Below are 13122 nucleotides of genomic sequence, written 5' to 3'. Positions count from 1 at the left end.
AACATTTGGGATAATGTAAGTCCACAAGTCAACAAAATATATAACACTGTTCTAGTGGTTTTTGGATATTTAAAAAAAAAAAAAACTTACATATTGTGCCTTTAAGCTAAATAAATAGAAAGGAAAGGGAAAAAGACAAGAGAAAGTGGCTTGTACATCTTAAACTAGCATTTCTGCAGGCAAACTACTGAATTGCTTAAACTTTAGTTACCAATGATTATTCAGTTACTATATTAAAAACAGGTGATGTTATATTTACATTCCACAGTCAAATCTGAGCTGTCTCAAGTGTTACTTTAAATCAGGGTTGCCAGGTTTCACAACAAAACCTGGCTGATTGCTACTCAAAACTAGCCCAATCGAATTTCAAGAGGGGATTCCCCACACTGTAAAAAATCAAAAACACAATTTGTTGAGTCATCTTAAAATAATTTGTTACCCTGCTGCCTTAAAATTTTAAGTTCAGTCAACTAAAATAAGTTTAGTCAACTTGAAATGTTAAGTTGTACTAAGTAACAACTTAGATATTTATGTTTGCTAAACTTAACAGATGGGTAAGTAACCCAGCTGCCTTAAAATTTTAAGTTGATTCAGTGTAAATATCTAAGTTGTCACTTAGTATAATTTAACTTTTAAGGTTGAATAAACTTTTTTTGAGTTGACTGAACTTAAAATTTTAAGGCAGCCAGGTTACAAATTATTTTAAGTTGACTCAACAAATTGTTTTTTACAGTGCAGTAAAAATCGTGTTCCGTGGCTAAAAAACACGTTTTTTGGCAGGGTTCCCCTAGTACAGTTTGCATTCCAGGGGCTAAATATAACGTTACTGGGGTCACGTCAACCTGTGGACATGAAAAACAAGCCGCAGCAACAGTATTAAAAGAGTAGTTCACTTCCAGAACAAAAATTTACAGATAATGTACCCCATTGTCATCCAAGATGTTCATGTCTTTCTTTCTTCAGTCGTAAAGAAATTATGTTTTTTGAGGGGAACATTTCAGGAATGTTCTCCATATAGTGGACATCTATGGTGCCCGTGAGTTTGAACTTCCAAAATGCAGTTTAAATGCAGTTTCAAAGGGCTCTAAAAGATCCCAGCCGAGGAATCAGATAAGAAAGGGTCTTATCTAACGAAACGATATACTTTTTAACCTCAAATGCTCATCTTGACTAGCTCTGCCGTGCACGTACTCTGAGTAATCTGGGTCAATACAATTAGACTACATCACTGTTTTACTTGTAAAGGGCGTTTGACTTTCTTTGCATGTTTACTTTGTAAACACTGGTTCCATACTTCTGCAGCGATGTAGGACGATTTTGAAGTTGGAGGAGAAAATGCGTTTTTCGACATACCCTAACTGTACTGACCCGGATTACACATGTGCATGACAGCTAGACAAGACCAGCATTTGAGGTTATTGTTCCTCATTGTTCCTTGGCTGAGATTGTTTAGAGCCCTTTGAAGCTGCATTTAAATGGCATCTTGGAAGTTCAAACTCACAGGCACCATTTAAGTCCACTATGGAAATAATTCCTGAAATGTCTTCCTCTAAAAACAATTTCTTTATGACTGAAGGAAGAAAGACATGAACATCTTGGATGACAACAGGGTGAGTACATTATCTGGACACACCAAGCCGACTTAAAAGAATTAGTGGCGATAAAAATCGACGGTGTTGTCGCCTCGCGTCTGGACCAAAAAGCGGCACTTAAACACACCTCTCAGGCTACAGCTGACTGCAAACTGACATGTGTGTTCTGCGTCTGCGTGAGAAGAATTAGCTGTCTATATGAGGGGTATATAACTGCAGCTTGGAGATCTCCAAATGGGGGTGGGAACTCCAAAACAGGGTGGGCGCTCCAAAATAGGGCGTGGCTTCCTCCTTTTGACAGACAGGCACATGACACGCATGCGCAATTTCTCCCCCAATCCACTTAAAGGGGTCATCGGGTGCTAAGTTCACTTTTTCATGTTGTTTGAACATTAATGTGTGTTGGCAGTGTATGTACAAATCTACCCTATAATGATAAAAATCCATGCATCCTTTCGCCGACGTGAGCCTGACGAGAGCAGACGAGAACACACCAAACAAACTAGACCGACAGACGCGATAGTCAGGTTGGTGTGTGTCTTGGGCTTTAAAGAAATCAAATTCCGCGGGAAAACCGCGGACTTGGCAACACTGCCTTAAATGTAGAACTGAAAAACTTCATATTGTTACATATTTTTCATTTTACTATTATGCATTATAGCAATAACAATTAATTATGTATAATTACAAGCAGCGCTTAATATAATGTAACATAAACACTATAATATAAAGTGTGAAAAAAAAACAACCTCAAAACAGGAGAGATGTTACTCTTGGAACAAATAAAAACAAGAAAATTACGTGGTGTATTCACGCAATCAGCTATATTTATAAATAAAGATCACTGCTCTATTTTTAATACACTAAAATGTCATTTTAACTCAAAAGGGGGAAAATGCTCAGTGATTAGTGGTGACATTAGTGGCATCTTTTTTGTTCAAGGACATCTGCTTATTGGTTGGTTAATATTACAAAATGTTAAATCCTATTTTTGCGGTTTTGAAGTGCTGTAATTGGTTTTATGGCCATGTTAACAGACATGTAGATGCTGATTTTTGTAAGCATTGTGAAGGCTTGACATGAATAACGGCCTATAATCACTGGATGTACGAATTCAATGCAGGAACTTACTGGATTGTAATATTTTTCCTCAAATCTGTGAATGTGTTTGGTCATAGTCCAGTACACTTGTATATTGCATTTATCAGCTATTACATTTGATACCTGAATGTTATGATGTGTACAGTATATGTTTTAATTTTGAAGAACCTAATTGTGGCAATGTTAATTTGGTTTAAGTAATTATAAAGGACAGAGTTAAAAAATGATGATACTTGAACTAAACATAATAGGCAAAATTTATATATATATATATATTAAATGAAAAGATGTGTCTTTATTGTCAGCATTAGCAAACTGTACATACATAAATAGGCATAAACGTTGTAATCATAATGTTTTTGTCACACTGTCATTGTCATAACACACAAATGAAGATACAGTAAGTAGATAACGTAATAAAAAGCACGCATCTCTCATGGAGCTACATCAGTGACTGTTTTACATTTCTGGATGAAAAATAAAAAAAGTGAACTCCATGCCATAAAATAAAAATAAAATTTGAATTGCCATGCAAAATCTTATTTAAATAATATTCAAAATAATTTTTTCTACAATTTTAAATAATAAAAAAATAAAAATAAAACACTTTTCTATAGCCGAAGCAAATCATTTTGGCCATTTTCTTGGACGGTATAAGTGCAGTACCTTATGCTTATGTCAGTGCTATTAAGTACATAATTATATACGATTTCATAGTTTTTCTTCTGTTTCATTAGGACAGAAACGGTTAACCGGTTTGACTGTCCAACGCTAGTCTACATTGCAATGAGTTTTAGTGAGAAATGAAATTAGCAGCAGTAACTGTACAGGAGGGACAGGAACAATCAGCTTTGGCTAACAGTAGTCCATTCTGTGTCCTGCAGTGTAATATGAACCAGATGAAGGCATTAGTAAAGTCTCCTCCTGCTCATACAGGCGGTGGGCCGTTGGTGTAGCGAAGCATGGGATGAAAAGACCGGGCAAAATTGTTCGCGTTGGTGCAACTGTAATCCTGCTCAGTCATGGGCACCAGACAGGTCAGGCCCACTATGAGCAGCAGTAGGAGCTGCAGTGGCAGAGCCGCCCGGAGCACTCGCAGCAGAAAGGGCTGGCAGCGAGCCACAGCAGCGCCACCTTGTGACCCGGAGGAACCAGAGCGAGACGAAACGCAGCCAGAACCGCTGGGCAACCTACAAAACATCATAATACATCAGAATGAACTGATTAATGATAACGACACAGAAATGTTGCACAGATTGTTATTATATATTGTTAACCCAATCTACATCTAAATCTATTCTTACCTGTAAAAATTTGAAATTAAATGAAAAACAATGAAAGAAAATTAGAAATGTTGCCTGGGCAACTAACTAAAGTAAATTTATGTACTAAAATTTCTAAAGCTAAATCTGAAATAAAAATTAAAGCTACATACACTACCAGATTTTTTATGTTTTCTAAAAAGTTTCTTCTGCTCACCAGGCCTGCATTTATTTGATCCAAAGTACAGCAAATACCATAACATTTTTAAATATTTTCACCATTTCAAATAACTGTTTTCTATTTGAATATATTTTTAAATCTTATTTATTCCTGTGATCAAAGCTGAATTTTCAGCATCATTACTCCAATCTTCAGTGTCACACAAGCCTTCAGAAATCATTCTAATATACTGATTTGCTGTTCAAGAAACATTTTTTACTATTATTATTACTAATATTTAAAACAGTTGAGGACATTTTATTCAGGATTCTTTGATGAACAGAAAGATCCAAAGAATTCAGCATTTAACTGAAATGAAAAGTTTTGTAACATTATACACTATAACATTCAAAAACATTTTTTTTGGGAAAGAAATTATAGAAATGAATACTTTTATTTAGCAAGGAAGCGAAAGTGATGATCAAGATATTTATAATGTTACATTTTCATAAATGCTAAATGCTCTTCTGCGAACTTTCTATTCATCAAAGAAACCTAAAAAAATCTACTCAGCTGTTTTCAACATAATAATAAACGTTTTTGAGCAGCAAATCAGAATTTTAAAATGATTTCTGAAGTATCATATGACTGGAGTAATGATGCTAAAAATTCAGCTTTGAAATCACAGGAATAAATGACATTTTAAAATATATTCAAATAGAAAACTGTTATTTTAAATATTTTAAAATTTTAGTGTTTTTGCTGTAATTTGGATGAAATAAATGCAGGCTTGGTGAACATACGAGACTTCTTTAAAAACATTAAAAATCTTACTGTTCAAAAACTTTTGACTGGTAGTGTAGAAATAATGACAAAAACAGATAATAAAATATAAACTTAAATTAAAATATTAAAGTAAATGCTAATTTAAAATATACAAGTAATACTGAAACTAAACTCTTTCAGATTTCACAAACACGATTTTTGGCCTTTTCTCCATCCAAGGACACTTGCATTGACACTTGCATTAAACAAAGGAAATAGATTTTGTTATAGCATCTGTCATATAATAAATTTAGACAGTTTTATGGACAAACTGTAAAGCTTGAATCTTTTGTTTTTGGACAGAATTCACTTCCATATTTGTGCTATAATCACAGACAGTTTCATATTTTGTAAAACTTCATAATATATTTCATTAAGAAGTCACAACAAACATGATATAATGCTTAACAAATCAGCAGTTCATGTGCATTTAAATATGAATATATATGATTTAATCATGGCATTTTAATGTCAATTAAATACCTTGTTAAGCATTACATACATGTTATGCTTGTTAATGTTGTTAATGAAAGGTATTAGAAAGTTTTACACAATATGGCTGCTTTTCTGTATTTTTTTTTTATTTTCACTATAAGGCACATATGAGTGTGAGAGCATCACAATGAATTGTTTGCACAAAAAGAAACAATAAATAAAACTGCAAAAAACAATGAAAGCAACCGAAAATTACATGGCTTGGAAAATGACTACTAAATTTCGGTATTTTCACATGGAGAAAGATGATGGACGCATCAGGAATTTGAACACGTTTTATGTTCAAAGGACACAAAGTTACATCGTCAGACTCAATATTATGTTCCTGGGGAAAATAACACATAAGATTACTAAGAATCCTTGACTAGGAACCAAAACAAATTCATTTCCTAGAACTGAACAACTCATGTGGACTCCCACTGCAGAGGATCTGGCCTCTGATCTGGAATGAGTTCCATCATCCCCCCCTGCGTTCTAAAGCGCGAGAGACAGGTACCTGTGACGTGGAAGTCTGGCTGCGGATCCTGGTTCTGACACACTACATTTGCCTCGTAGCTGTTGTGCAATGAGCAAAAGGGAGGGAGGGGTAAAAGAAAGAAAGAATGTTTCAGTCCAGCAAATAAAGACAAAGCTTGTGGTGACAAGCAGAAACATATAGCCAGGCCATCAGTTTAATCACAAACCAGTAACAACAAAACAAAAGGCGGCAGCAAAATAGGTGGCAATGACAAAAAAAATCTTGTAAGGTGTAAGAAACCTGGCTTTCCACACAGACATCTTCAAACAAATCCACTAAAATTTCCCAATGGCTCGATTTGATTTGTAGCATGTCTGAAAGGTAAAGCCAGTGTTTCTTGTATACATTTCATAAGAAGTAAAATACTTCCAGAGCCACAAATAAATGTCCAAACCAACACATTTACAGGGGGATGAGGACGTGAGCAAATATCACAGGGGATTTTGTCAATGAGGAATACAACATTTTGAAAATCTTCCTCTGTTATAAGCTTAACCGCCTCACTTTAGCAGGACAGTGACCTTCATGCCTGAAATAATATCAAAAAAAGGCAGAGGAGATGCATTACCGATTGTCGTTTAGTGGAAACGCTGACCTCTGAAACAGGACTGACCGATCCAGAAGTTTCTGCGTCATCCGAAACAGACCAGAGGGACGCATCCTGTGATTTGGGTGAAGATCTGAGATTTAGCTTTGAAATGGAGATCCAAGAAAGTCTGATATTCTGAAAAAAAATGAATAATGAATGTGTTTGTAGACTGACCTGTCTGTTCCCAGAAGCCTGGAGCTCTTTTTCTAGCAGTTCCAGGTCGGTGGCCACAGCTTTCAAGAGCAGGCGCAGACGGTTCCCGATGACGTGCACTCTCTCCTGGGCCTCCAGACACTCGCTGCCATGTGCCTGCACCAGCAGCTGCCCCGAGAGCTCCTGCAGACTGTCCACCTTCTGCTCAGTCTCCAACAGCTCCCGCTGGATTTTCTACAGACAAACATGTGTCGGTAAACTTTCAAGGGTAAAATTAAACATCTGTGTTTTAATACATTTTCTTTCCTCCCACATTAAAAAAATTAAAGACCTTTTTGACGATGGATAAACTTAAATTTGCATACTGTGATGCTGAAAAACATACTTTCAAGTAGAGCAGATGGCTTAAAAAGCATGTGAACACCTCAATTCAAATAAAGCCAAATTCTTCCATCTAGATACTACACTGTTTTCAACATACTATGACACTGGTTGCTCTATTCTTCCTCTCTTGTTCTGCATACAGTATAAGGTGAACAGTAGGGCTGCCCTCGACTAAAGATTTTTCTGGTTGACTAGTAGTCGTTCATTTTAAGCATTAGTTAACTAATCACACGTTTATTAATAAACCATTTAAATCCTAATAATGAACGTTCAATTGCCTACATAGCCTGATAAGCGCTCAAGATAAGCGCATAAAGCTTCCAACAGCTCGGCAGAAGTAATGATTATAAATGTGTCAGGGAAAACAGTAAGTAGGCTGCATTAACTTAATAATAATTTATTGATAAATTAGTGCTTTCTTCGTTTTCAGCTAGATGAAGTCGGCGACACTAACTTGTCATCTCTGCAGTAGTGATGCGCCTGAATGCATGTTTCATATGGATTACATAATCTGAGAATTTGTTTTTAATTTGAATTGGATCATTTGAAAGTAGACATTTTGCACGCTCTCTCTCTCTTTGTTAATTTCGGTTAATTTTTACTTTTATTTTGACACGTTCAAGTTCACAGAGACCAAGATGTGAAAGTAAAAGTCCTGTTTACTTTCATTATTTTACAAAAGCACAATGCTTTGTTGTCATCGCGAGTGCACATAAACAAACGTAGAGTCTTTAGAGATTCGAAAGATGTATTACTCTTATCAGAATGACCAAAAATGATGGGGTGTTTTAAGAGCAAATGACTGCACCAGCGCATCTGTCATGCAGTGATTGCGCTACTTTTCAGCTTTCACACACCACACAGATGCTTGAATAGTGTACATTTTTCTGAGTTAACATTAGATTGAGCGGCCATGTAAAGTTGCTACTACTACATATAGATGATAAGTCATACCTGGGGTCGATGAATGATTGCCACATAGACCTGCCGTTAATGATTTGTCCGTTACGGACTGGGTAACTTCGCCTTATCCTGTGAATTTTTTTTTTTTGCGACTAAGCAACTAATACAATTTTGGTCGACCAAGCTTCTTCCCGCTGACTAACGGTTAGTTGACTATTGGGGGGCAGCCCTAGTGAACAGTACACAAAATGCGTATTTAGCCCATATCCATCCATACCAAAAAGCAGTGACCTATTCACAGGTACCTTTAGTGCTCTGTAATGAGCTTGAAGTGTATGGCGATCCAGCCCTGATGCAATCGGGATAATCTCATTTCTCCGGCGGTCGATGTTTTCCAGCCAGAGAAGAAGACCATGACTCAGCTCATGGAACTCCTGTAGAGAAGCAAAAGGTTTTAGTGAGTGACAGAATCTGCCTGCGTGTGTTTATTTTTTATGTATGATACCATCCATTGGTAAGTTTTTTTTTCATGTTTATGAAAGGTGTCTCACCAAGGCCATATTTACTTTTGTAACATTACAACTTTGCTGTCATATTTGATCAATATTATGCATCTTTGCTGAATAAAAGTAGTAATTTGTCGAAAATTAAAAACAACAATAGACTCCAATCTTAAAAGTTATTTTTTTAATCAAATGTAAATTTATGTCTTTATTAGGGCTGCAACTAACGATTATTTTGGCAATCGATTAGTTGGTCGATTATTTTTTCGATTAATCGATTAGTTGGCTTTAAAATTCCAATTTTTATTTTTTTGTCAAGATTACACTATTCCATATTCTGAATGCTATGAAAGCACAGTGCTTAACAATTTATTAGACCACCTGTCGTAATAAAGAGAAAAGACAAATATCTTAAGAAAAGCACACTATAACAAGCATAAAATACAGTGTTTCTGCTCTTTATTCTGCCGTGGCGGTGTTTAGTGTCCCGCCAACAGCAGCAGCAGCAGCAGCGAGCGCAAGTGCCTTCAGCGCAGAGTTCCGCGTTCAAATGCACGCAGTAAGCTTAAGCTGGCCGCAAAGCCTCAGCTAAAGCAATTACCATGAATGTGCCGGGGAAAAAGTAAGGAGATATTCAAAATTATTAATAAACTAGTATTGTCTGAGTCAGCGTCGCAAAGATGAAGTTGACGATCCTGACTCGCCATCTGCTCACTGGACGTGCTTTTAGTGCCTAAATGCATCTTTATGGATTAGGCCTATAGCTAATGAAAGAGTTTTGTTTTCGTTTTGAATTATTTCGTTTTATAGTAGTGAAGTAATAATTTAAGGTAAATTTATTACTCTTACCTTTATGAGCAAAAAAGAAGTTTCACATAGCGCTGGCGCCTCCATGTCCTGCAAAGCGCTTTAGCTTTCACTCTCCGCACAAACGACTGAATATGCGCCTAATAACACACATTTATCTAGGTTAAACGATTAAACTAATATTGTGATATGCTTTAAGTTTTTTATATCTATGGATTTTAATTTAAATCGTGATGACTTGAGAAGGCTAAATTGATCTGTCTGCCGCTAGCCGCTTGGTCGTTACTTTAAAAAAAAAAACAAACTTGAATTTCACAAACAAAACGTGTTCCAGATATATTTCTAAATTAACTTTATAAACTAAAGAAACGAAAATAAATGTAATTACTTCGCTATTAAAAACAACAGCTGTGCAATGGGGAAGAGAAAGAGAAAAAAGACAGGTTCCAGTTGGACTCGGGCCAGTAATTCTGATGAGCTGTCGAGGTTGTTAGGAATTTTTTGGAACGAATATTTGTTTAATAGCCTATTTAACACTTATTTAGGCTACTTTAAATGTATTATTTCTGAGATTTATTTTAGCGTTTTGTAGGCTGCTTGTTCACTGACGGAATTGCTAAAATAAACACGCACGTTTGTTAATAATGTTTAAGCCTCATTTATTTTGATATATATAAAAACGCCGCGCCACCGGCGGTAGTTGGTCCATTACCACCGCGGTGGTAAAAATCTGCCACCGTCACAGCCCTACTTTACAGTTCCTACCCTCCATAAATACGTGCGCTACATGTTGTATTTTAAATCTAAATTTAACATTCAATGACAGATGTTTCAGCACAATGAATGTTTTTGCGCTGAGTATTAATTGTCTCCCTGTCTGTGTTCCAGTCTGACATGCTCATTCAGTAAAGATTTAAACTTAACACAGACTGTCAGAATGGACTTGTATGCATAAATGGAAATGCTTGTGTGAATTTGTGACATTTACAGATAAGAATATGACCGTAATCTGAAAGTTTTCATGCTGAGGATGCAAACGGATCTGTCAAAGCGCCTCTTAGGGCAAGCCATTACGCTATTAGCTTCAAGTTTAAAATAAGGAATTCTCATGTTTTGGGATCACTTAACTCTCCTGCAGCATCTCATATGTTTCCTACACTATTTTTAGATGCATTGTGTCTATAGAAATGCGTCATTCAGTGCTGTAATTTGACGTGATTCTGTGAAGATGTACGTGCACTGTGGGCGGACCGATTAATTGATAATGGGAATCGTTGTCGACCATTTTCATTATCGATAATAATCGATTTTATCGATTAGTTGTTGCAGCCCTAGTCTTTATGTCACATTTTCTTGGTTAAATAAACATTACTTACACTATCAGAAAAAGAAAAACAATTAAATTTTACATGTTTGCATTAACAATGTAATCAATATTCTATTTATTAAAGCCAGGTATGAATTTCATCAAGTTAGTGTTTTTAAGCATTTTACATTTATTCCGAAATAATAATTCCAGTCAGTATAAATTTAAACAATATATTTTATTTGTGAGCTTATGTTCAGCTATTCTTTTTCTTATTTTTTTCTTTATAAGTCTTATTTTGACATAATGAAGTTGTTATATCTAAGTGTGTGAGTTGTTTACTTTTTTAAATTAGTCTTCCCATTAACACCAATATATTGTTCATTTAGACTGATTCGCGAATGCAGAACTCGCAGGAACACAAGAGGTGGGATTTATCGCATGAATCAATCACAGCCGAACATAACCAATCATATCCAATCATATTGTGATGGAGGCTTTGCCTCCTCTCACGTGACTTTCCCCATTCATTCTCAATTACCCCCCACCAAACTCACCACACACTTTAGGGGGTCTGTTAAAACTCATTGAGCTTAGGGGAGGTGAGAGAGATGCAGACTCCTGCTATGACTTTACCTGCTGGTGTTACTCTTTGACAATATTTCTTTAGAAAAACTAGTGATTTATACATTGTTTAATGTCATATTTTGTCATATTGGCGTGGTTCTATTTTTGTACTATGATTTTCTTCTCATCCAATATTTTGAGGAGGCACTGCCTCCCCGGTGTACATGTAGGTGCTGTTTGTGCATGTACCTGGCACTGCATCAGAGCATCCTGAAGTGCTGTTCTCCAATCCTTAAGTGATTTTCCCAGTTGATCCCAGCGTGAGTTCATCTCCTTCAGTTTCGCTTTTAGATCTTGGCTCTCCTCTGAGTCTGACTGGAGGAGTGTAACACTATTTAAGTTGATGGACAATACTTTGGACTTATAGGAATCCATTGCCTTCTGTAACTCCTGTTGAGACACAAAAGTGAAGCGTTTGTGTTACAAAACTGTGTGTTTGTTTTCGAGATTGCATTGTGTTACCAAGAAATTATGTGTATTTATGTGCAAATAGTATAATAAGGAAATAGTTGTGTTTCATCAGGTCTTGAATTGTTAAGTCGCTGTGAAAGCAAGGCTCACTTATAGCCTTTGGACTGTATACACGTGTTTTAGTTTGTGTGCAAGTAAAAATAACTGGTGAAATCAGATGCTCCAGGAATTGAACTCTGTATGTAGGTCAGCGGGATGAAGGATATCCTCTAGTTTATTTTCATTGCTGACATCCTGCCCACTTTGAAATGTCAGTGTGTGTGTGAGCAAGACTTGTTTTACAGTGTAGACATGTGAGCAACCCACACATGGAGCTGCCAATGCCAGATGTATCTGTTTATAGCCTAGGCATGGTGAACTCTTATATTTACAATAATATGAAGTGCATTTGTACTTTCACCAATAAAGCAGATGAAAGAAATCTAAATTTCAATTTAGATAAGTTGACTGTATGCCAATGAGTAAGGCTAACTGACCTTGGGTCCTGTTGGTATTTCTAATGGGGTTTTAAAATAGCAGTTTTCGATTTATGTTGTAGAATGGGAAAGTACCTGTAAGTACTGTTAACCACAGACCTTACCTATAAATCAAAAACAGCTTTTTTAAAAACCCATTAGTTATTCCAGAGGGAATCCATAGCAAAATAGCCTTTGCGTTGGTTCATGACTAAACAGCCTGATTAAACCTGTAACAAGGTTATCTGACAATAACGTTGCTGGATATATTGAAATGTTTATCATCCATGGTTTAAATATTTTAATTTTCCTTTGGGTCTTAGAACTATAATCAGAACAGCTCTGTAAATCTCATTTGTGGTGGCTAAAGTCAGTTGTGCAGGCCATTAACAGCATTAGAAAGGAAACACTAAATCACTAAACACAAATTCATAAGTACAACTGTTATTGTGAACCAAGTAGGCAACACAAACCTTGAGTTTTCTAATTCTCTGCTCAATAATGTGTATATCCGCACTGAGATCTTTCCCTCTCAGTTCTTCTAACTCCGCCTCGGCCTGGTTGAGCCACGCCTCCATGGCGTCCAGGTCAGAGGTCATCTTTTGCCACAGCACAAGGTCTTCTCTCTCTTTGCGATCTGAATCAGCAGACTGGGCCTGGATCAGCTCCCAGCGCTCAATGACACCTGAAATATGACAATTATCACCATAGCATCAAATTCAAATATACACGTGTACTCAGCAGCTTTTAGCGTTTCTGCACTGGACTAACCTGTGCTCTGTGTCTCTGTGTTATTAGGGTTGCTCAGGCCTGAGAGGTTGTCCTCATCTTCTTCCAGCTCCCCCTCAACCCTCTTGACCGCTTTCAGACTGCCGCGGCAATCATCCATTAGCCGCATCTGTGCAGAGCGAAGAAACAAATCAAGCTTCTCTAATTACATGGAGACATACCGCCACACCAGGCTAAACTGTC

At 36.5% G+C, this 13122-nt stretch overlaps 1 protein-coding gene across 1 annotated transcript in view; it reads right to left on the bottom strand.

Moving 5' to 3' along the window:
• Window positions 1-2968: 2968 nt before the first annotated feature.
• Window positions 2969-13122, bottom strand: part of syne1a (spectrin repeat containing, nuclear envelope 1a) — a 151137-nt gene continuing 140983 nt past the window's right edge. Inside the window, 8 exon segments of the mRNA XM_051139300.1 lie at window positions 2969-3883; window positions 5932-5990; window positions 6521-6613; window positions 6716-6928; window positions 8287-8415; window positions 11414-11614; window positions 12624-12835; window positions 12922-13048. Of these exon segments, the coding sequence (XP_050995257.1) occupies window positions 3622-3883; window positions 5932-5990; window positions 6521-6613; window positions 6716-6928; window positions 8287-8415; window positions 11414-11614; window positions 12624-12835; window positions 12922-13048 (1296 nt within the window). The 3' untranslated portion in view covers window positions 2969-3621.

Source organism: Labeo rohita, chromosome 20 (assembly GCF_022985175.1).
Source record: "Labeo rohita strain BAU-BD-2019 chromosome 20, IGBB_LRoh.1.0, whole genome shotgun sequence".
NCBI classification, from domain to species: domain Eukaryota; kingdom Metazoa; phylum Chordata; class Actinopteri; order Cypriniformes; family Cyprinidae; genus Labeo; species Labeo rohita.
This window is presented reverse-complemented; position numbering and strand designations above follow the sequence as displayed.